Source organism: Microcaecilia unicolor, chromosome 11 (assembly GCF_901765095.1).
Source record: "Microcaecilia unicolor chromosome 11, aMicUni1.1, whole genome shotgun sequence".
Lineage (NCBI taxonomy): Eukaryota > Metazoa > Chordata > Amphibia > Gymnophiona > Siphonopidae > Microcaecilia > Microcaecilia unicolor.
The window spans coordinates 107,676,333-107,698,722 of NC_044041.1; the positions used below are offsets into that span (position 1 = coordinate 107,676,333).

At 46.0% G+C, this 22,390-nt stretch overlaps 1 protein-coding gene across 6 annotated transcripts in view; it reads right to left on the bottom strand.

Moving 5' to 3' along the window:
* Positions 1 to 22,390, bottom strand: part of LOC115480807 (excitatory amino acid transporter 1-like) — a 216,673-nt gene that overhangs the window by 51,530 nt on the left and 142,753 nt on the right. For all 6 annotated transcript variants that reach the window (XM_030219728.1, XM_030219724.1, XM_030219723.1 and 3 more), the window contains 3 exons: positions 9,672 to 9,932; positions 5,225 to 5,362; positions 2,942 to 3,146 (listed from right to left, as the gene is read on the bottom strand). In XM_030219728.1, coding sequence (XP_030075588.1) covers positions 2,942 to 3,146; positions 5,225 to 5,362; positions 9,672 to 9,932 — 604 coding nt within the window. The remainder of the gene's footprint in view (positions 1 to 2,941; positions 3,147 to 5,224; positions 5,363 to 9,671; positions 9,933 to 22,390) is intronic.

Sequence of the window (22,390 nt, forward strand, 5' to 3'; positions counted from 1 at the left end):
CCAGTGTCAGAAAATTCTGTAGCAATTCTATAGCAAATTTGTACATTTTTGCTATGTATGTACAAGAAATAGCATATTTTTATTGAAAACATTCCATATTTGATTAAACATTTGAACAAAGCACAAATAATATAACCATTTACCATTTACATGAAAAATATTATTTAAACAAGTAAAGATCTGCAATAAATTACAGCCTTTAACAATTAAAAGTCACTTATGTCTGAAATCAACGACTCATCTTTCTGTATTTTCTTTCTGAGCACACTAATGGAAATACATTAATAAAAACATGGTACAAACTGCATTTTAAATAGAATGAATAAGTATAAAAGAAAAAAAAAAAAAAGAACAGCACGTAAGCAGAAAAAAAAAGAGCTTGGGAAAAATGCATAGGGTACTGCAAACAGACATCACAGAAGGCAAAATAAATTAATAAATAAAATACATAGAATACCATACATAAGGGGGATAGCACTGTAGTGCATGAGATCCCAAATAGGTGATGTGTGCTCAGGACCAGAGAGGAAGAGAAGATGGCTGCCACTATTGTGGCCCCCCCCATATCAACTAACCAGTGGTGCTGAAGTACAACTCTAAAGAGGTCCCTTCCAGTCCTTAGACTGGTGAATATAACCCAAGCCACCCACGTATGTCATCTGGAGTAGGTAAGGGGTAACAGAGACCACCGAGAAAAGAAAAACAGAGAGGAAGCAAAAAACATAGGTCAAAGGGGCCTGCGCTGGCGTGTGTTTCTGACGTGCGCTGAGGTCCCCTTTTACCGCAGCGGGTAAAGGGTAGGTCTTTCTTTTTTTGAGGAAACGGCTGTGCAGCAAGTGAAGCACTTGCTGTGTGGCCATTTCGAGGGGGAGCCCTTACCGCCACCCACTGAAGTGGTGGTAAGGGCTTCCACGCTAACCCAGCGGTGATTATCGTCGGGTACACACTGATATGACGGCGCGCTGGGAGTAGGAACTATCGCCAGGCTGCTTCGGTAGCCCAGCGGTACTTCCCTTTTAGCGAGCTGTAAGTCCACAGTGGGCTTACCACCGCTTTGTAAAAGGGGCCCACAATATATAACACACACATATATATAAACAATAATTTTTTTAAAACACAAGAGTATCAAAACTGATATGCAGCAAAAGTGGTAACATATCTCTCTAATCTGGAAACACCATGAGCAACCCCAGTTCTCTCTTACAGCCACTAGATGTCAACAGCAATACAGGCAGTGTAGGAAAAGTTAGAGTCCCCTCTGTTAGATTTGCTACTTTCTTGCTTTGAATTTGTTCCCCTGCTATCCTGTTGGGCTTTCTTTCCCACTGGTGGGAATCCCAGTGAATATGAGCTGATCAGACTGCAATGCAATACTGCTACTGGCAGTACAAGGGAGAGAGAACTGCACTTTCCAGCACAGCACCAACAATGTAACTGATAACACAGTGGGGCAGCCAGTTAGTGAGTGTATACATTCTATAGGGCTTCTACATTCCACAATGAAATGATAATTATACAACCTCTCCCGTGGCTGCAAAACTGCAGGAAACTGGGGACTATGATTATAACACCTTGTTATGAAGGCCTAGTGCTCATAGTTTCTTAGCAAAGTATTTTTGCTGAAATAAACAAGAGGTAAAGAATTTGGGGAGAAAGAGAAGCGGGAAGTTATCAGTTTAATACTCAAAAGTAGGATGATCTCCCTCTTGTACAGGGAATATTAGTGACAACTCTTATAAAACAACCAAACAAAAGTGCATTGTCCATTTTCTAGACCCAAGTACTTTTGTCATGTCTTCCAAACCTTCCAGAACTTCCCAGAATCACCAATGTTTTCAGTTCTATTTTTTTGTACTTTTGTAGACTTTCCAACGTTTTGGAATTTGATTTCTGCCCTTTTTTTTTGCCATGTGCAGTATTTTCAAATAAGATGTCCACCTGATGAGTGTAACTCCATGGAAAAATACCACAAAACCTATTACAATGGCTCTGAAAAGAAACTTGAGGAGACAAACTTCAATCTGCTTTTCCTTTGTACCATGCCAACAGATACTTTTAATTTGTGGCCCAGGAAGAACATAATCCATGCACAAGGACCATCTTACGCCCAAATCTGACTTCAGAGTTGAGATATGTTAAATCAAATGTTGGCCTGATCTTGTGATGCTGAAATAAAATCATGCAGGGTCTATGCGGTATTCCACTTCTGTATCAGGTACTTGTAACACTACACCTGACAAATAAAAAGGCATACAGAAGAGCAAACAAACCTAATAAGAGGAAAGAGTAGGGTAATTATGACTATTTATTAGAGTCTACAAATACCCAAAAAATGAACAAAAGATTTTTTTTTCAACAGCATGTTTCCATTGCATCACTAAAGATGACAAGATGGCATAATCTGAAGCATAGATTTGGATTTGGATTTGAATTTGGATTCAAGGAAGAGCTATTTTATCATTAGGTAATGAGACCGTGGGATCTTCAGCTTAGAAAAGTTGTATGCACAGCATTAATACACATTTGCAAACCACTGACCATCTCCATGAATAGAAGACATACTGAGGGACGAGGTGATGTGACACATCTGTTAACCACTGTACATCTCCATGACTAGAGGACATATTGAGGGACAAGGTGATGTGACACATCTGGCAATCTCCATGAACAGAAGGCATATTGAGGGATGAGATGATGTGGCACATCTGATGTGAAACGATTAATTCAATTGTTACAGACTACCAGAAGAAGGTTAGGGCCAATGTTTGCAAGTTTACCTCTCATGAAAACACTGAGGACATACAGTGACAAGAATCCTTTTATAAATCAGAGTTCGGCATCATGTACATAATATCATGAGCATGGGTCAGAGGAACACACCCTTCTGCATGCTGTCAGGGCCTTCCTATGGTTCAGAGCTGGAGAGTACAACTTCACTAACCTGATGAGATCGAGGAAAGCGTCCGCAGCTTGTATATTCTCAATCTTCCCCTCTCTTTGTAAGTTGGCTTTTGTCCCTTTTCCAGGGTGGATGATGATAACCATAATGATGCCAATGATGACAGCAATCACAGTTGTTACCATGTAGTATACCACTGCTCGTAGGCCCATCTTGCCAGAGGCTCGGCTATCCAGAGAAGCCATGCCTGTCAATACATCACAAATTCAATTAAGTTAAGGGGAAGGGATTTGATATACTGACATTCTGTAGTACAAACAAAAGTTTACATATTATATATACAAGTACTTTTTCTGTCACTTGTAGGTGCACAATCTATGAGTTTGGGTTTTTTTTGTTTGTTCGTTTGGTTGATTTTTGTTTGTTTTTTTTAGGTCTCAGGTCTGCAACTCTAGGCAGTGATCTGAGTTTCCTGGATGACTACATCAGTCCTGTTAATGAGATCTAGAAGCATGGGGGTCACAAAGAATGAAGTAGAGGTGGGCAACATTCAGTGATGAAGAAACAAAGAAAAAGGAAGGGTAACAGGAAGAGGATGCTGCCTGGAAGGACTCTGGGGAGGGGCCCTGAAGGGTAGCTGAAGAGGTCAAGGAAAGGGGATACAAAGGTGTGAAGGGAGAGAAGTGAAAGGAGAAAGAGAACAAGTAACTGGAAAGTTCAGAAGCTAAAAAGAAAATGAAAATAGCAAGGGTTGTTTAAACAAATGTATGTGGTGCTTAATTCACAGAGAAAAGAGAGAGTCAAAACCGCCTGCCCCCCCCCCCCCCCCCCATAGTTTATGTCTCCTACAATAAGAGTATCTGAGACATTAGATCAAGTTTTCCCACCTGAGCTTTCAGACCATATGGGTGGAAAACTATGGGCACAGAGGGGATTTGGATTTATTTACTGCCTTTTTGAAGGAATTCACTCAAGGTGGTGTACAACAAAAATAAGTCAAACACTGAGGTGGCGGTAAGGGCTCCCGCGCTAACCGGGCAGGATTACTGCCAGGTACATAGCAGCGCTACATATTTTTGTAGTGCCGGAAATAACGGATGCTGGGGGTAGGAACTACTGCCAGGCTGCTGCAGTAGCCCGGAGGTACTTCTGTTTTAGTGAACGGTAAGCCCGCGTTGGACTTACTGCCACTTTGTAAAAGGACCCCTTATGTGCGATATTCAGCACTTAACCGGCTATGGCAGTGATCCCCAAATCTGGTCCTACAGGCACCCCAGCCAGTCAGGTTTTCTATATATCCACAATGAATATTCACGAGGTGATCAGCATGCAGTGGAGGTAGTGCAAATCTCTCTCCTGAATATTCATTGTACACAACCTGAAAACCTGACTGGCTCTGGTGCCTCCAGGACCAGCTTTGGGAACCACTGGGCTATGGGTTACCACATAAAGATAGTCTGACTTTCATGTGGTCCTATTTATGCAGTTAACCTGGCCGCCTAAATGCTTAATATTGGCACTTAACCGGCCAAGTGCCAACTCTGCTCCCGGAATGTCCCCAAAATACCTGATTTTCAGTTCAGAGCTAACTGATTATTTTCAGTGGCACTAACCAGGTTAAGTGCCACTGAAAATCAGCAGTTTGCCCCAAACAGACGATTTAAGTGGCCAGGAGCCATTTCTGGCCGGTTAAATCACTTCAAATATCGACCCCTCAGTTATTACACCTCAAAAACTAAGAAAAAAAGTGAGATTCATTTACATACATTCCCAGAGTTTTTGATACCTCTAAAACAGAAAGGTGAAATATTTTATGGAGATTCTGCATTGTGTGATTTGTTTTGTTAGAGTGTCCTCTCAGTATTCCACCTAAAACAGTACCTGAGTTTCACTGAAGAAGCAATATAAAGATGATTTTCTCATGGGATGGAAAGATGGTAATTGTTTAAGCCAGTGATTCCCAAATCTGGCCCTGGCGGCACCCCAGCCAGTCAGGTTTGCAACGTATCCATAATGAACATTCATGAGAGTCATTTGCATGCACTGCCTCCACTGCATGCAAATCCCCCTTCATGAACATTTATTGTGGATAACCTGAAAACCTGATTGGCTGAGGTGCCTCCAGGATCAGGTTTGGGAGCCTCTGGTTTAAGCATTTCCTGTGGATGAGGATGGAAGTATATGCACTGAGTAGTATTATGCTGTATTTCATCACTATATTATTTTTGTGGTGAGCCCTTTCTGGTCAAAATTTAGTTTGAAAGAGGTGGAAGACAAATGTCACATAACACAGTAACAGTCAATGTCGAGAGAATAACTTCTCACCACTGACGAGGCTGGAGATGATCAGAGGCAGCACTAACATCTGTAACATCCGCATAAGCAGTTCCCCCGGGAAAGAATAGTACTTGATTTGCTGATAGGTCATCTTATAGGGTCGCAGAGTGAAGGCCAGAATGATTCCTGCAAAGAGGGAGAAATTGCTTTGTAATGTTAGCAAGATGCTGTGTCAGCACTTAGGGCTCAGGTATGGGAGAGGTCTTTCTCAGTCCACTATTACTGCGTAACTCAGCCTTGTGAAATACATTAAGTCTGAATATGAACCAAAAACAATTTATTGACCCTTATTTCCACATATATATGAACAATGACCATGAAAAAGGGGAGGGGGAAGGGATTTTCATTTAGTTCCTGCCTTTTTTAGGAGTAAATCAAGGCGAGCTACATTAAGGTACAGTTGTATGTATTTTCCCATCCTAGAAGGGCTTACAATCATGCTTGTATCTGAGCAATTGAGGGTTAAGTGCCATAGCATAGCAACCTGAAAACATATTCTGTGCAGCATGCCCCCAGTTGCTCCCACCCTGCCCACCATGGCACAACCGAACAAGGGAGACCAATGGACAGGGCACAATTTTGGCACTCCTGCCTCTCATGTGCCCTGTGTGATTGCAGATAGCTAGCTACAGCCCTGGTTAAGTGACTTGCCCGACATCACAAGGAAAGCAGCTGGATCTAACTCTGGCTTCCCTGGTTCCTGGCCCATTGCTCTAACCATTAGGCTACTCCTAGGAAGGAACTCATGTTGGGTGATCCAACGGAGTATGTCTAGAAGGCAAAGCTTTGGTCATGTTTAGGAATGAGTATGTCTGGGGGTTAGGCCTTATCCTCATAAGAATATAAAAGGTGCCATGCTGGATCAGACCCTAAAACCATCAAATCCAATATCCAGTTTCTGAAAGCGGGCAATCCAGGTTATTAGAAAGTACCTGGCAGATCCTAGATTCATTCCTTATCGCTTACTTCCACTGATATATGAGGGCTCATTTTTGAAACAGAAAAACATCCAAAAAAATGGCACAAAGGGGCAGATGTACGTTTTTTTTTTTTTTGCAAAAAGATGTTTTTCTATGCAGTTCATCTAAATCTCAAGGGGCATGTTGGAGGCATGTTTTAGGTGGGACTAGAACAGGTTTAGAATTTGGATGCATTTGTGCGATAATAGAACATTGTACAAATGTCCATGGTTAAACAAAATATAGGACATTTTTGGCTAGATCTGTTTCAATAACGACTAAGTGCCAAAAAGGTGCCCAAACTGACCAGATGACCACTGGAGAGATAAAGGCATGAGCCTCACCTTAATCTCCCAGTGGTCACTGATCCAATCCCTAAGAGGTGAAAGTGACAGCTGCAGATATAATAGCCATTCCTCTTAGAGAAACAAGCAGGTCTCTGGAGTAGCCTAGTGGTCAAGGCAGTGGACTGTAGAGAAGGGGACCCAGACCCATATCCAACTGGTACACTTGTGGTGGAAAATGTGAGTGCCACAAAATACATACTGAGCCCACATATAGGTGACACCTGCAGACCTAAAGGCTACTGTAGTGGTGTACAGTTGAGTGCAGTACATTTTGTTGCTGTTCTTGGAGGGTTCATCCTAAAATATAAGGGGGTTATGATGTGATGTGTACCTGGGATATTTCATGTGAATTTCACTGCAGTACCCCCTAGGCTGCCCTACTGCTCTGCTGGGATGTCTGTAAGACTGCTGGCCCCCAGACATCGCAATGGCTCGTTTTTGTGCATTTTTCCCTTGGATGTTTTTTGTTTGAAAATGACCCTTAAAGAAAGATGCACTGAGCACAAAAACATCTAAAATAGAGCGACTTTCACACCAAAAAAGATAGACATTTTTCTGGTTCAACAATGACCATGTTTGGCACTGGATTTTTGAACATTTTTTTTTTTTTTTGCAAAACATCCAAAATTGGATCTGGATGTCATATCAAAAATGCCCCTCATGGTATTTTCCCCAAGCTCACCCAGCTTATTATTCTGTATGGAATTTTTCCTCTACGAAATTGCCTACGGTTCTTTTAAACTCAGCTCTGCTAGATTCCTTAACCACATTCTCTATCAACAAACTCTGCAGCTTAACTAAATATTGAGTGAAAAATATGCTTCACCCAGCATGTTTTAAATTTAAATGTCAGTGTCATAGAATGCCCCATTAGTATTTGAAAGGATCATTTGGTAATGAGTGTGTCTACGGATCCAGTCATATCCTCAGCAAACCCTTTGGAGGCAATTCTAAAAATTGGCATCAAAGTTTAGGCACCTCAATGTCATGTGCTTAGCGCCAATTCTGTAACGGCATCTTGGTGCCAAGATTCTGTTATTGACAGGGCGTTTTTTGAGGGGGTACAGAGTACCGGCACCTTTTCCATTGTCTGCTAAAATTGACCCATGGACCCCAAGTTTTAATGAAATAGCTCAGGCTCTACACACCAATTCTGTCTTGTCATAGATTCTCTGACTGGTTGCAGGGGGTCTGGCTATTTGTGGGATGAATCCCTCACTGATCACCCCACCTCTGAAGGGTGGCCTAGCATTTGAGTACCGGCACCTTTTTTGCTAGAAAAAAACGCACTGGTTATTGAATACTAGTGGAACCATGCCCGTTTCGTCAACAATGAAACAAGCCCTAGGAAGGCTGTCATGTAAGCTTTTTTTTTTCTCTCTCCCCTGCCCTCCCCCTCCATGTCCAGCGATTCTCCTCTTCCCTGCCCTCCCATCCGTGTCCCGCGATTCTCTCCTCTACTGTCCTCCCATCCCATCCATCAATTCTCCTCTGCCCTGCCCCTCCCCTTGATGTCCCGCGATTCTCTCCTCCCCTCGATTTGTACCTGAACGTTCTCTGGCTGGATGGCGCTGGCTTCTGTTCCGTTCATAGCATCCCTCCAGCATTCCCTTCCCTTTCACTGTTCTGCTCTCTGACGTCATTACGCCTTGATACGAGGGCGGAACAGTGAGGGGGAATGGAACGAGGCTGGCTGACGTCAGGAGATGTTACGAACCCAGGCAGCCGGACATGGAATGTTGGAGGTGCAAATTATTATATAGGACTAGTGGAACCATGCCCGTTTCCTCAACAATGAAATGGGCCCTAGGAAGGCTGTCATGTAAGCTAAGCGCAAATATTCAGCGCTAAACCGGCAAAGTTGAGCTGTTAAGATAGGTTGCTTAAATAGTAGGCCCATCCTTAACCACTATTAGCTTAACCAGCTAACACTGAATATTCGCTTAGCCAGCTAAGTTGCTGTGGCCAAAACTAAAACCAGATATTCAATGCCAGTTGCCAGAGACACGCCTATGTCCTGCCCATGTGCACACCCCCTTGCTGTTAGGCACTATGGCACATAGGCTCTACCTTACAGAAAAGTGCCTAGTGCACATAATTGACTGCCAATTAATGGCGCCTTTGACACACATAAGTAGTGTGTACCTCTAAGCACCAGTTAATAGAAATGCCTTCTTTGGCTTTTATCACAGCAGTTTTCTATACCTTCTAGTCTTATGTACCCTCTGCCTGCCTCTCACCCTTCTCAGCATTATCTGCATCTGTTTGTTGACCCTGCTTTCCCCCTTTCACCAATCAGCAGTGCCTGCTTATTGCGCCTGTTTTCTCCTGGACCTCTCCGCTCTCAATCACTAATTTCTGTGTCCCTTGATTGCACTGTTTCCTCTGTCCGCCCCTCTCTTTCTCCTCTCTGTAGTTCCTGTATCTGTTTATTGACTTTTTCTCCACCTACCCCTGTCTTTCCCCTCTAGCTATGACTCCACAGTCTGCCTGCCACTCTTAATGTTCCTGCAGTTGGAGGTTCTTTTGTGCGCAGTCTCTGCTTTGTCACTGGCTGACAATGAACCCAGGTTGTAGCAGTGTTCATGGCAGTTGATGTTACGCAGTGGTGTACCTAACGTGCTTGCCATCCGGGGCGGGTCGCCATTGTGCCCCCCCCCCCCCCGGGATACATCACACCTCCACCCACCCCCAAGGCGCATCACCCCACCCCCTTCCTCCTAGGAAGGGGGTGCATGGAGCAGTCACCCAGCTGTCGGCTCTGCCAGTCCCCTGCCCCGGAATAGGAAGTAACGTCAGAGGGGGGCAAAGTGGAGACGACAGCTGCATGACTGCTCCATGCTGCCTGCACCTGGGGTGGACCACCCCCACCAAACCACCCTTGGTACGTTACTGATGTTATGTAAAATGTTTAGCACACATACCATGAACAGGCTTGCTTGGCACTACTTTTTATCCTACAAAAAAAATGTTGAGGAGAAAGCAGCACTGAAAAAGTGTTTCCCAGTGTACCCCTGGCTATGTACCCACAAGGCCAGCCCTATCACTGAGCACACACAGCTCTACGTTTCAGCCCTGAGTTATGCAAATGAGGCCCCATAACAAGTGCTTATGGCCGTTGCTATGTACCCAGTATGACAGCTGCGACAGTGAAGATGACAAAGGCATTTCTGCGCAGGGAGCTCCTGATGATCTCCAAAGTGATGCCCTGTGCTTGCTGCTTGACCCGTGACACCCTCTTCTGTGCAGCCCTTTGGAACCGTGTCGTTCTGCTCTCTGGCTTCAGAGGTTTAGCTAAGTCTTCATTCAGGAACAAGCTGTTCACATTGTCCTGCTTGTTGCTCATAATCATATCCAGAACCTGGTCCTGAAGACACAAGTCTTGGGAAGCTGAAAAGAGAACCGATCTGAATTAAAAGACATCCACAGACATATTTTTATTTAAATACATTTATGATTTGCCCCCACTTCTTACAAACGCAAGGTGATGTACATAACTAAAACACAGAACAATACAAATAAGACATAGACAAAATAAAATACTATATATGATGCCTAAATTTGTGTGCCAATATTTGGGCACACTTCTGAGATGGGCACATAAATTAATTGGCTAATGAGCAATTAACATCCATAATCGGCTGCTAACAACCAATTAGTGATGTTGACACAATAACATCTGCGTATGCATCTAGCTACGAGCTATTCTATAAGGCATGGCACCTAACTCAAATAGCATGTAACTCCAAAGTGGATGTGGCAATGGGAGGGGCAGGGGTGTCAGAAACCAAAAGGTAACCGAACAGAAGAGTCCCATGAGGGCAACAGTAGTGCAGAAATGAGTGGGAACGAAGGAAGGCTAGACAAACCTCAGGAACAATAAGATTAAAAATGTATTGCTATGATATGTATAAAACAATGCACAATAACATAAAATCAGTACTGAAGAAGACACGGCACCGTATTTCGGCATCTGCAGGAGTCCGGTAATATGGAGATAAAGATAAGATTGAGACAAACATGGGGGAAACCACTGCATGCTCTGGGATTGGTAGCATGGAAAGTTGCTACTAATTGGGTTTCTGCCAGGTACTTGTGATTGGCCACTGTTGGAAGCAGGATGTAGGGCTAGATGGACCATTGGTCTGACCCAGTACAGCTATTCTTATGTTCCTGTCTCATTCTTTCTTTCACATCCCTTCTCCCCTTCCCCCTTCTTTTTACAAAACATTGGGCCATATTTTTTTTCCGTTGGCATAACACGGAAGAAGACCTTAATTTGTAGAACTATATAACACCTTAAGAGAGAAAGATAGTTTGATCCAAAGAAATGGGGAGAAACAAACAATGACAGAGACATACAAAAATCCTCGTTCCTACGCACATACACTTCAAGACAGGGGAGCACCGCTCAATATCAAGACTTAATATATATCCAGCATTTACAAGCTGTAGTCAGGACTCTAACCGAGGGGAGGGGGGGAGGGGAAGGCAAACATTTACTTTCATAGTTCAAGGTAGGCCCAATTTTAAACATGCTGGGACCCAGGGCAGAAATTAGAGATCACTAAGCCCAGCAGCTGGCTCTGTCTCCTTCAGTATCAGAGAGTTGCAGCCTCATATAGCATGGGTGCCTAGGACAACTGCTCTTCTTGCACACCACCCCCCTTAATTATTATTTATGGATTTCTCCTCTAGGTACAAAAGTCAGATTCTATAAATAGCGCTCAAAACTGGTGCCGGAAAAGATCGGCATGAAGTGTGATTCTACAAGGGGGTCTTTTACTAAGCCGCGGTAGAAATCAGCTTGCGGTAAACGCCAAGACGCTTATTATATTCCTATGGGCACTTCAACGTTTATCGCCAGCTGATTCCTACCATAAGGTAAAAACGCTATGCGGTTTAGTAAAAGGACCCCCATGTTGGGTGCGCTGACCCATTATTCTATACAATGCGCACAACTTTCCGTAGCACCCCTGACATGTCCATGCCCTTCCCATGGCCACATTCCCTTGAGTTGTATGCTATTGGATTTGGGCACCAAGAGATATTGAAAAACAAGCAGCCAGATGTGCACACAACCTAACTGGTGCCAATTAAAGTCAATAATTGGTTGCTAGCAGTCAGTTATTGCTCGTTAATGGCTCTTAGTCAATTACATGACATGCGTATCTCACGATTGCGCCCAAATCTAGGCACCATATATAAATCCAGGGGAAAAGCACAAAGGGCCTGATTCTATATATAGTGCCTAAAATTAATGCACGCTAAGTAATTATACCTATGCAAATTCTAAATACCGCGCATAAATCTAGGTGTGGTATTTAGAATATGCTTAGGCATAGTTAATGCGACTGGATCTATGCACGTCCATTTACACCAACGAAAAGCTGGTGTAAATCACCGCTCTTAGATTTAACATTCACTGGCCTATATTTTATAACAATGCGCGTAGATTTTGGAACGCCCACAAAAATACATTTCCATACCCCTTTTTGCCTGCGTGCATTACAATTTAGGCGCAGTACGTTACAGAATACACTTAGCAAGGTACATACATAAATTCTAATTTTTGCCAAAAAGTGCTCATTATTGCTTGTTAAAAGCTGTTAACAATGCTTAACAGCTTGTTAAAATAATTAATCTACATGTGTAGCTATAAAATACGCCTAGAATTATACACGGAATCGTGAGTACTAGGCATGCTATATAGAATCCAGGGAAAATGGATATCTGAGAATAGAAGGGTGGTTAATGTAAAGCCAATATTTAAAAAGGTCTCCACGGGATATCAGTGAGCCTGATGCTGGTGCCAGGTAACATGGCTGAAGCTTTGATAATAGTAATAACATTAAATTGCTGACCACACATATAAGTATGGCTTAAAGGGAATGAGTCAGCATGAGTTCAGCTAAAGCAAGTCTTGCCTTATCAATTTCACTTAATTTATGCCCAATTCAGGGATACCCCAGAACTCAGCCCTGTCCGCAATGCTTTTTAATATTTACTAGTAAAAAAGGCCCGTTTCTGACACAAATGAAACGGGCGCTAGCAAGGTTTTCCTCGGAGTGTGTATGTTTGGGAGAGTGTAAGTGAGAGTGACTGAGAGTCAGAGTGAAAGTGTGAGTGTGTGTGTGTGTGAGAGAGAGTGAGTCTGTGTGTGAGTGTGTTTGTGAGAGAGTGTGTGTGTGAGAATGAGAGTGTGCAAGTGTGTATGTGAGACACAGTGTGAGAGAGAGTGTGTGAGTGTGGGCGAGAGAGAGAGTGTGTGTGAGACACAGATTCTCTGTGAGAGTGAGTGTATGAGACCAAGCGAGTGTGTAAGTGACTGTGTGGCACATAGAGAGTGAATGTGATACAGTGTGAGACAGAGTGTGTGAGAGTGAGAGTCAGAAAGACATTGTATATGAGAGAGAGAGTGTGAGCCCTGCCCTCCCAATCCATGCGCATCTGTCCCCTGCCCCCTCCATTCATCCTTTTCCAGCAATTCCCCTCTCTCCCTGAGCCCTGTCCTCCCAATCCATGCCCATCCATGTTCCTCTGTCACCTGTCCCCTCCATTCATCCCTATCCAGCAATTCCCCTCTCTCCCTGAGCCCTGCCCTGCAATCCATATCCATCCATGCCCATCTGTCCCCTCCATTCATCCCTATCCATCAATTCCCCTCTCTCCCTGAGCCCTGCCCTCCCAATCTATGCCCATCCATGCTCCTCTGTCCCCTGCCCCTCCATTCATCCCTTTCCAGCAATTCCCCTCTCTCCCTGAGCCCTGCCCTCCCAATCCATGCCCATCCATGTTCCTCTGTCACCTGCCCCCTCCATTCATCCCTATCCAGCAATTCCCCTCTCTCCCTGAGCCTTGCCCTGCAATCCATATCCATCCATGCCCATCTGTCCCCTCCATTCATCCCTATCCAGCAATTCCCCTCTCTCCCTGAGCCCTGCCCTCCCAATCCATGCCCATCCATGCTCCTCTGTCCCCTGCCCCCTCCATTCATCCGTTTCCAGCAATTCCCCTCTCTCCCTGAGCCCTGCCCTCCTAATCCATGCCCATCCATGCTCCTCTGTCCCCTGCCGCCTCCATTCTTCCTTTTCCAGCAAGTCCCCTCTCTCCCTTCCATGACCCCCCTCGCATCCGCTCCTCTCTCTCCCATGTCCCAGCCTGTCCCGCCCTCTTCTCCCCCTCCCTTTGCATCCATGCCCTCCCCTCGCATCCATGCTGTCGTTTCTCCCCTGCCCTCCCGCTCCCATTGTTCTTCTTTACTGGCCACCCTCTTCTCTCCGCCCAACCGTCCTTTTTTTTTTTTTTCTTCTTTTTAAATTTACCTCCGTGGCGGTTCCAGCAGCGAAGCGTTAGGGAAGGAGGCGGCGCTCCCGACGTCTAGCCTTCCCTTCGCTGTGTTCCGCCTTCTTCTGACATCATCCTTGACGTCAGAAGAAGGCGGAACACAGCGAAGGGAAGGTTAGAGACGTCGGGAGCGCCGCCTCCTTCCCTGACGCTGCGCTGCCGGAATTGTTTGGGTTTTTTTTCCGCCCTCGACGTCATGACATTTGACGCGAGGGCGGGGCAGAGACGACTGGCTGGCTTGAAGGCTTCACACCACGAATCCACGAACCCTTCAGCCTGGGAGTGACGTCAGATGGCTTCAGAACGTTGTCCTCAGAACGTTGAGGGTGCGTTTTATTATATTAGATATGATTCCAATTTACAAATTTTCATGTTTAGGTTTGAACTATAGACTTTATAATTTGAATAATGAAGTTCCCATTATCATAGCAGCAAATTGAGAATTTAAAAAAAGTCGGATGAGGGGAAATATGATTGAGGTCTACACAATCCTGAGTGGTGTAGAATGAGTAGAAGTGAATCAATTTTTTATTCTTTCAAAAAGTACAAAGACTAGGGGTCACTCAATGAAGTTACATGGAAACACTTTTAAAACAAATAGGAGGAAAAAAAATTCACTCAAAGAATAGTTAAGCTCTGGAGCATTGCTGGAGGATGTAGTAACAGCTGTTAGCGTATCTAGGTTTAAAAAAGGTTTGGGGAACTTCCTGGAGGAAAAGTCCATAGTCTGCTATTCAAAAAGACATGGAGGAAGTCACTGCTTTTTCCTTGAATCAGTAACATGGAATCTTGCTACTATTTAGGTTTCTACCAGGTACTTGTGACCTGGCTTGGCCACTGTTGGAAACAGGATACTGGGCTAGATCAGGGGCGGTGACCATTAGGCCAACTGAGGCGGGAGCCTCAGGCAGCACTATTCAGGAGTGGCATCTTGTGGGATGGCTTCGCAGCATTTTACCTCATTACGGTGATGTTTCAAACTCGGCAGCAATTCCCATACGCTGCCCTGCTGCTACCGTCATCCGCTTCTTCCCTTTACTGCGGCTGCCTGAAGTAACTTCCTGTTTCGCTCAGGCAGCCACAGTACAGGGAAGAGGAAGGTGCCGGTGGCGGAAGGCAGCGTATGGGATTCACTGCCGCTTCCGGGTTTGGAAAGTCACCATGATGAGATAAAACGCACGGGGGGGGGGGGGGGGGCGCATCTGGGTCCAATATGGCTATTCTTATGTTATCATCTTCCATCAGCAGTGCTCTCTGAGAAGAGCTTTTTAAATATACCAACTTTCCATACAGTAAGCATACATGAATTCTGCTCCAGTACTTTTCAGGTGGCTGGCCCACATTTGTGGAACACATTGTTCATTTGAATTCTGTATGGTAAAACAACTAGTTCCATTTTGTAAACAACTGAAAAGGTGTGTTTCAAAACTCTTTACGTACTTTTTTTTTGCTCAAAAATGAATTCATAACAGAAACAGACTGCCTTTATAGGTAGCAATAGGTTGTGAGAAATTTGCATTAAAATGCATTTATTCATAAGGTACATGATATTCAATGAAACAAGTTCTCTTAGATTGGATAGAACACTTGAAAATAGTAACTTGCATTTATCCAGAAAACAACTTTTCATACCTAACAGGCTTTGGAACTCACCTCTTCAATTAAAGACATGCCAGTATGCATTTAAAAAATGTATGAATATGTATGTTTTATCTGTAATCTGCAAAAACAAAAAAGGAGGTAAAAACCCTCACGAAACCACAGCTTGGTAATAAGGCCCTAGAGAGTAGGTCAGTTACCTATATGGAGAAGGGTAAGTAGTGGAGTGGGAGTGCCCCAAGGGTCTGTACTTGACCCCATTCTGTTTAACATATTCAAACATGATCTGGAGAAAGGAGGGATCATCAAATCTGAGGATGACATAAAATTATTCAAAATTGTTGAAAAGGCGGAGGATCGTGACACTTTGTAGAAAGATCTTGTATGAGAATGGAAGACTGGCCATCTAAATGGCAGATGAAATTTAATGTGGAAAAATGCTGAGTGATGTACATAAGGAAAAATAATCTCAACTGCAAGTACAAATTGCTAGGTTCTAAATTAGAAGCCACTAGAAATAGATTTTGGAGTCATTGCGGACAATACATTTATATTTTCAGCCCAGTGTGTCATGGCTGCTAAAAAATAAAAATGAATGTTAGGGATTATCTTCAGCTTGGAGAAGAGACAGCTGAGGGGAGATATGATAGAGGTTTATAAAATACTGAGTGGAGTGGAATGGGTAGATGTGAATTGCTTGTTTATTCTTTCCAAAAAATCCTAGGACTATGGGGCAGGCAATGAAGCTACTAAGTAGTAAATTTAAAACAAATCGGAGAAAATATGTCTTCTCTCAACGAGTAATTAAACTCTGGAATTCAATGCCAGAGAATGCGGTAAAAGCAGTTAGCTTAGCAGGGTTTAAAAAAAAGGTTTGGCTAATTTCCTAAAAGAGAAGTCCATAAGCCATTATTAGAACAGACTTGGGAAAAGGGAAAATTAGGTTCTTACCTTGGTAATTTTCTTTCCTTTAGTCATAGCAGATGAACCCATTACGTATGGGTTGTGTCCATCAACCAGCAGGGGGAGATAGAGAGCACTCAACTTTTCACAGTGCCTCATGGCCAGCCAGCTCCACTGCCTCTTCAGTATTTGAAGCTTCCAAAGCAGTATGGCAAATCGCAATGGGAATAACATGAACTTTCCTCACAGCGAACGATGGCCCCTTAACAAGGGCATGAACTCAAAAGGAGGGAATGAACACATCCTCCTGGAGGGAATAAACTCATCCTCCTTATTGTATAACTAGAGGGGATACACGCAACCTCCTGGAGGGAATAAACTCATCCTCCAAAACATAAACTGGAGGGAATGGACTCATCCTCCTATAAGTGAACATGAATCCTGAAGACTGTTTTCCAACTTTCTCCCAAGGAAGGAACTTCAGGAAAAAAGAACAGAACCTGAAAACAGATTCACAGCATACAGACAATCATACAGGGAGGGCTCATGGCTTCATCTGCTATGACTAAAGGAAAGAAAATTACCAAGGTAAGAACCTAATTTTCCCTTCCTTGTCATCAAGCAGATGAAGCCATTACGTATGGGATGTAACAAAGCAATCCCTATATAGGGTGGGAACAGGTCACACCACACGCTAGCACTTGTGTTCCAAAACGCGCATCCCTCCTAGTAGCCACATCCAGCCTGTAATGTCGGGCAAAAGAGAGCTTAGAAGCCCATGTTGCTGCACTGCAAATCTCTTGACGAGAGAGTGCTCCAGTTTCAGCCCAAGAGAAAGAAATCGCTCTGGTAGAATGCGCCTTAAAGGCTACAGGCGGAGACCGGCCGGCAAGCAGATAAGCTGAAAAGATAGTTTCTTTGAGCCAGCGGGCAATAGTGGCTTTAGACGCTGGAGACCCTCTGCGAGGACCAGATAGCAAAACAAACAGATGATCATACATCCTGAAAGAGATAGTAACTCGCAGATACTGCAGCAGAGTCCTGCGCACATCCAACAGGTGCAACTGCCCAAAAGATTCTGGAAACTCATCCTTATCAAAGGAGGGCAAGAAAATAGGCTGGTTTAGGTGAAATGCTGAAACCACCTTAGGCATGAAGGAAGGCACGGTCCGAACCGTGACCCCGGACTCTTAGAATTGCAGAAATGGGTCTCTACAGGACAGCGCCTGGAGCTCTGACACCCGTCTCGCCGAAGTAATGGCCACAAGAAAAACGGCCTTTAGTGTCAAATCTTTCTCCGATGCTCGCCGAAGCGGCTCAAAAGGAGAAGCCTACAGGGCCTTCAAAACTAGCCCCAGGTTCCAAGCTGGACAGGGTGCTCGCACGGAAGGCCGAAGCCGAAGCACCCCACTAAGAAACCGTGCCACATCTGGATGAGCAGCTAAAGACACGCCTTCAACCTTACCACGAAGGGAGGCCAACGCTGCCACTTGCACCCACAGGGAATTATAGGCCAAGCCTATTTGTACACCATCCTGCAAAAAGTCCAGAATCAGCGAGACAGGAGCCCACATGGGTGTGATCGCTTTTGAAGCACGCCAAGACTCAAACTGGCGCCAAATCCTGGCATAAGCCACGGAAGTGGAACGCTTGCGGGCCTGCAGGAGAGTGGAAATGACTGTGTTTGAATAGCCTTTGTCCCTCAATTGCGTCCTCTGAATCACCATGCCACAAGACCAAAGCGGCAGGCGTCCTCCATGGCTAACGACCCTGTGACAACAGGTTAAGTACCAGAGGTAAAGGAAGGGGAGCCTCCACTAGCATCTGTCGGAGGTCCGCATATCAAGGCCTCCTAGGCCAATCCGGGGCGATGAGGACCACTTCTCCTGGGTGCAGCCGAATCCGCAGAAGCACGCACCCTATCAAGGGCCACGGAAGGAACACATATAGTAGGCCCGGAGGCCAGGGTTGAGTCAAGGCATCCAACCCTGCCGAGCGACGATCTCTCCGTCTGCTGAAGAAGCACGGGACTTTGGCATTTGAACTTGTGGCCATAAGATCCATCACGGGCTTGCCCCACTTGGCACATATCTGCAGGAACACTTCATCTGCAAGTTCCCACTCCGCTGGATCGATCTGATGCCTGCTTAGATAATCGGCTTGCACGTTGCTCTGACCTGTAATGTGAGCTGCCGACAGAAACTGAAGATGCAGCTCGGCCCAGTGGCAAATTTGTTCGGCCTGTGCGGCTAGAGCTCTGCACTGAGTGCCGCCTTGTCGATTTATGTAGGCCACTGCTGTCCGACATCACTCTGACAGCCAATCCTTCCAGGGTCACTTGAAAGGCCAGAAGCGCCTGAAACACCGCTTTCAACTCCAGGCGGTTGATGGACCACTCCGACTCCTCGGGTGTCCATAGACCCTGGGCATGCTTCCCCTTGCAATGTGCGCCCCAGCCCTTCAGGCTGGCATCTGTCACTACTAGACACCAATCGGGGAGCGCCAGCGGCATTCCTCGCCGCAGCATGCTGTCCGAGAGCCACCACTCCATGCTGAGTCGGGCCGCAGGGAGCCAAGAAAGTCTGCATTGATAATCCTGAGAAACTGGAGACCATCTTTGAAGTAGGGAATACTGTAGAGGTCTCAGGTGCGCTCTCACCCAGGGCACCACATCCAATGTGGCTGTCATCGATCCCAGCAGCTGGACAATGTCCCAAGCTCGTGGGCGGGGCATCCACAGGAGCAGACGGACCTGTTTCATAAGCTTGCACCACCTTAGCTCGGGTAGGTATACATAGCCCGAGTCTGTGTCGAACCTGGCCCCCAAATATTCTAGAGATTGCGAGGGGGTCAGGTGACTTTTGGCCATATTGACGACCCAGCCTAGAGATTGAAGTACTGAGACCACTCTGGCTGTAGCTTGATAGCTGTTACCGAGTCTGCTCTGATGAGCCAGTCGTCTAGGTACGGGTGAACCCTGATACCTTCTCGCCTGAGCAAAGCAGCTACTACTACTATTACCTTCGAAAGGTTCGGGGAGCTGTGGCAAGGCCAAAAAGGCAAGGCCCGGAACTGGAAATGTTTTCCAACACCGCAAACCTCAGAAACTTCTGGTGCGGGGGCCAAATTGGTATGTGCAAGGAAGCTTCTTTCAGGTCTAGAGACGTGAGAAACTCTCCTGGCTGTACCGCAGCAATGACGGAGCGCAGGGTTTCCATGTGGAAATGCCGCACTCTCAAAGACTTGTTTAATTCTTTTAAGTCCAGAATAGGGTGAAAAGACCCACCTTTTCGCGGCACCACAAAGTAGATGGAGTATCAGCCGTAGCCGTGTTCGGTGGGAGGTACCGGAGACACGGCCCCTAACTGAATCAGACCTTGCAAAGTCTCCTCTACCGCCGCCCGTTTGGCGGCAGAACCGCATCGGGACTCCACAAACACGTCTCTTACTGAATTCTATTCTGTAGCCATCTCTGATCAGGTCCAGAACCCACTGATCTGAGGAAATATTGGCCCACTCCTCGGCAAAGAGGGAAAGACGTCCTCTGATGACAGGAAGTGAGGAGGGGGCCGGCGCACCATCATTGAGAGGGTCGCCCCTGAACTCCAAGCCTAGAGCCGGTGGCTGCGGAACGCTTGTTCGAGCGAAAGGAGTTCCTCTGCTGAAAAACGGGCACGAGAAGTGAACCCAGCAGAACGCCCAGGGCGGTACCTTATAGCTTCACGGAAGCGAGGTCTATAAGAGGAGTGGACCACCTGGCCCTTGGAGGAAGGCCTCAGCCTATCTTCGGGCAACCGCTGGGGTTTAGGATCTCCCAGGCTTTTAACAATTTTTTTTCCAACTCCTCACCAAATAGGAGAAGGCCTTGAAAGGGCAACTTCACCAACCTTTGCTTAGAGGCCATGTCCACTGCCCAATGTCGTAGCCAAATAAGACGGCGAGCCGCCACTGCTACTGCCATTTGTTTAGCCGAAGCTCTGACAATATCATAAAGGGCATCAGCCAAAAGGACAAGGCCGACTCCAACCGCGGAGCCACATCTGAGAAGGGCTCCGCTCCATCTCCGGGCTGTTCCACTGCCTGTTGCAACCACGCCAGGCAGACTCTAGCAGCATAACAACTACATGCAGACGCCCGAACAGTAAGACCTGCAATTTCAAAGGACCGTTTAAGTGCTACTTCCAGCCTACGGTCTTGTATATCCTTCAGGGCAACTCCTCCTTCCACAGGGAGGGTAGTTCTCTTTGTCACCGCAGTGACTAGGGCATCTACTTTAGGCCTTGCAAAGCGAGCCAAATGCTCCTCACTCAGAGGGTATAATTGCCCCATAGCCCTGGAAACTTTCAAAGGTCCCTCGGGGTCAGCCCACTTAGCGGAAATAAGCTCTTGGATGGAGTCATGCAAAGGAAAGGCTCGAGCAGGCTTTTTGGTACTAGCCATCCTAGGATTCACAGAGGAGGCCGTGCCACTGTCAGGCTCTTCAATAGAAAGGACTTGTAGGGCATCTGAAATAAGCGCTGGCAGCTCATCATGGTGGAAAATCCTCACCGCGGAGGGATCATCCAAATCCTGTGGTAATTCTGCACCTGACTCTGGCTCCTCAGACCACGAAGGCCTGCCAGAACTCTCCGAATCCTCACAGCCCGACCACGGGGGGGGGGGGGGGGGGGGAAAGAAGGTGCACCACAATCTGAAGGGGAATTAGCCCTTCTATGCTTTTCTTTATGCCAATTATCAGGGAAAATAGCCTCAGCGGGCAGTCCCAGGCCAGAATCCACCGGGGGGGGACAATAGAAGGGGCCTCAGACGACCCTTGAGGGAAAGCTCTTTTCAGCATGTATGCTTTATGCAATAACAACACAAAATCAGGGGAGAAAACTCGCCCTGGGCACCCAGATCCCGTCCGGGGCTAGCCGCTCCCTGAATAGCCTCAATTCGAGGTCCCTCCCCCCTTGGGCTCAGGGCTCTCCGTCTCTACGGAGGCCATGCCATGCGGAGAATTCAAAATGGCGTCCGCTGCCAGCTCTGAGCGGGAAGAATCATTGCTCGCCATGCTCGGGCCGGCTCTTACACTTGTACAGCATGATTTACAGAGCCCCGCTGCTGATTTGCGCTTGCCACACCAGGAACAGCGCTTTACATTCTCTGCAGCCATCGCCGAAAACAGCGGGGAAAATTCAAAATGGCGGTTTTGCGCCAAAAACACCCCGATCGCGGGCCCACCCCGGAGGAGTTAGAAAACACTCTTACCTCACCGGACCAAGTATCACAGTTCCGGTCCCATAGAAGAATCAAAGGAAAACCTCTGTTCCATTTTTTTTTTTTACGCTGTGAGGAAAGCAGAGGTAATAAGAACTCCGGAGGCTCAGATGAGTGGGAAAGGCAGGGAAAGGCAAACCAATGTGCCTGCATCCACTGAGTGGGAAAGGACAGGGAAAAACAAGCTAATATGTCCACATCCACGGGGGCATGGGTAAGGCAGGGAAAGGGCTGACCTATGTGCCTTCAAAGTGAAGCTGCTATAGCCTCTAACACCCCGGCTAACAACTGGCAAGCCAGGAGCCACCCCCAAGCAGATTTTTGATGGAGCTCGAAGAAGCTGCAGCCACCCTGCTTGGGGAGATAGAGAATACTGAAGAGGCAGTGGAGCTGGCTGGCCATGAGGCACTGTGAAAAGTTGAATGCTCTCTATCTCCCCCTGCTGGTTGATGGACACAACCCATATGTAATGGCTTCATCTGCTTGATGACAAGGAATCTACTGCTTATTCCTAGGATAAGCACCCAAAAACCTGTTTTACTGTTCTGGGATCTTGTCAGGTACTTGTGACATGGATTGGCCACTGTTAGAAATAGGATACTGGGCTTGATGGGCTTTTGGTGTGTCCTAGTATGGCAACACTTATGTACTTATGTAAATAAACAATATTAGTGGTAAACTTTATTAGCCATTTCTCTAAACATACTTTGAATTGGTTAATCTACATTTTGTCTACAAAA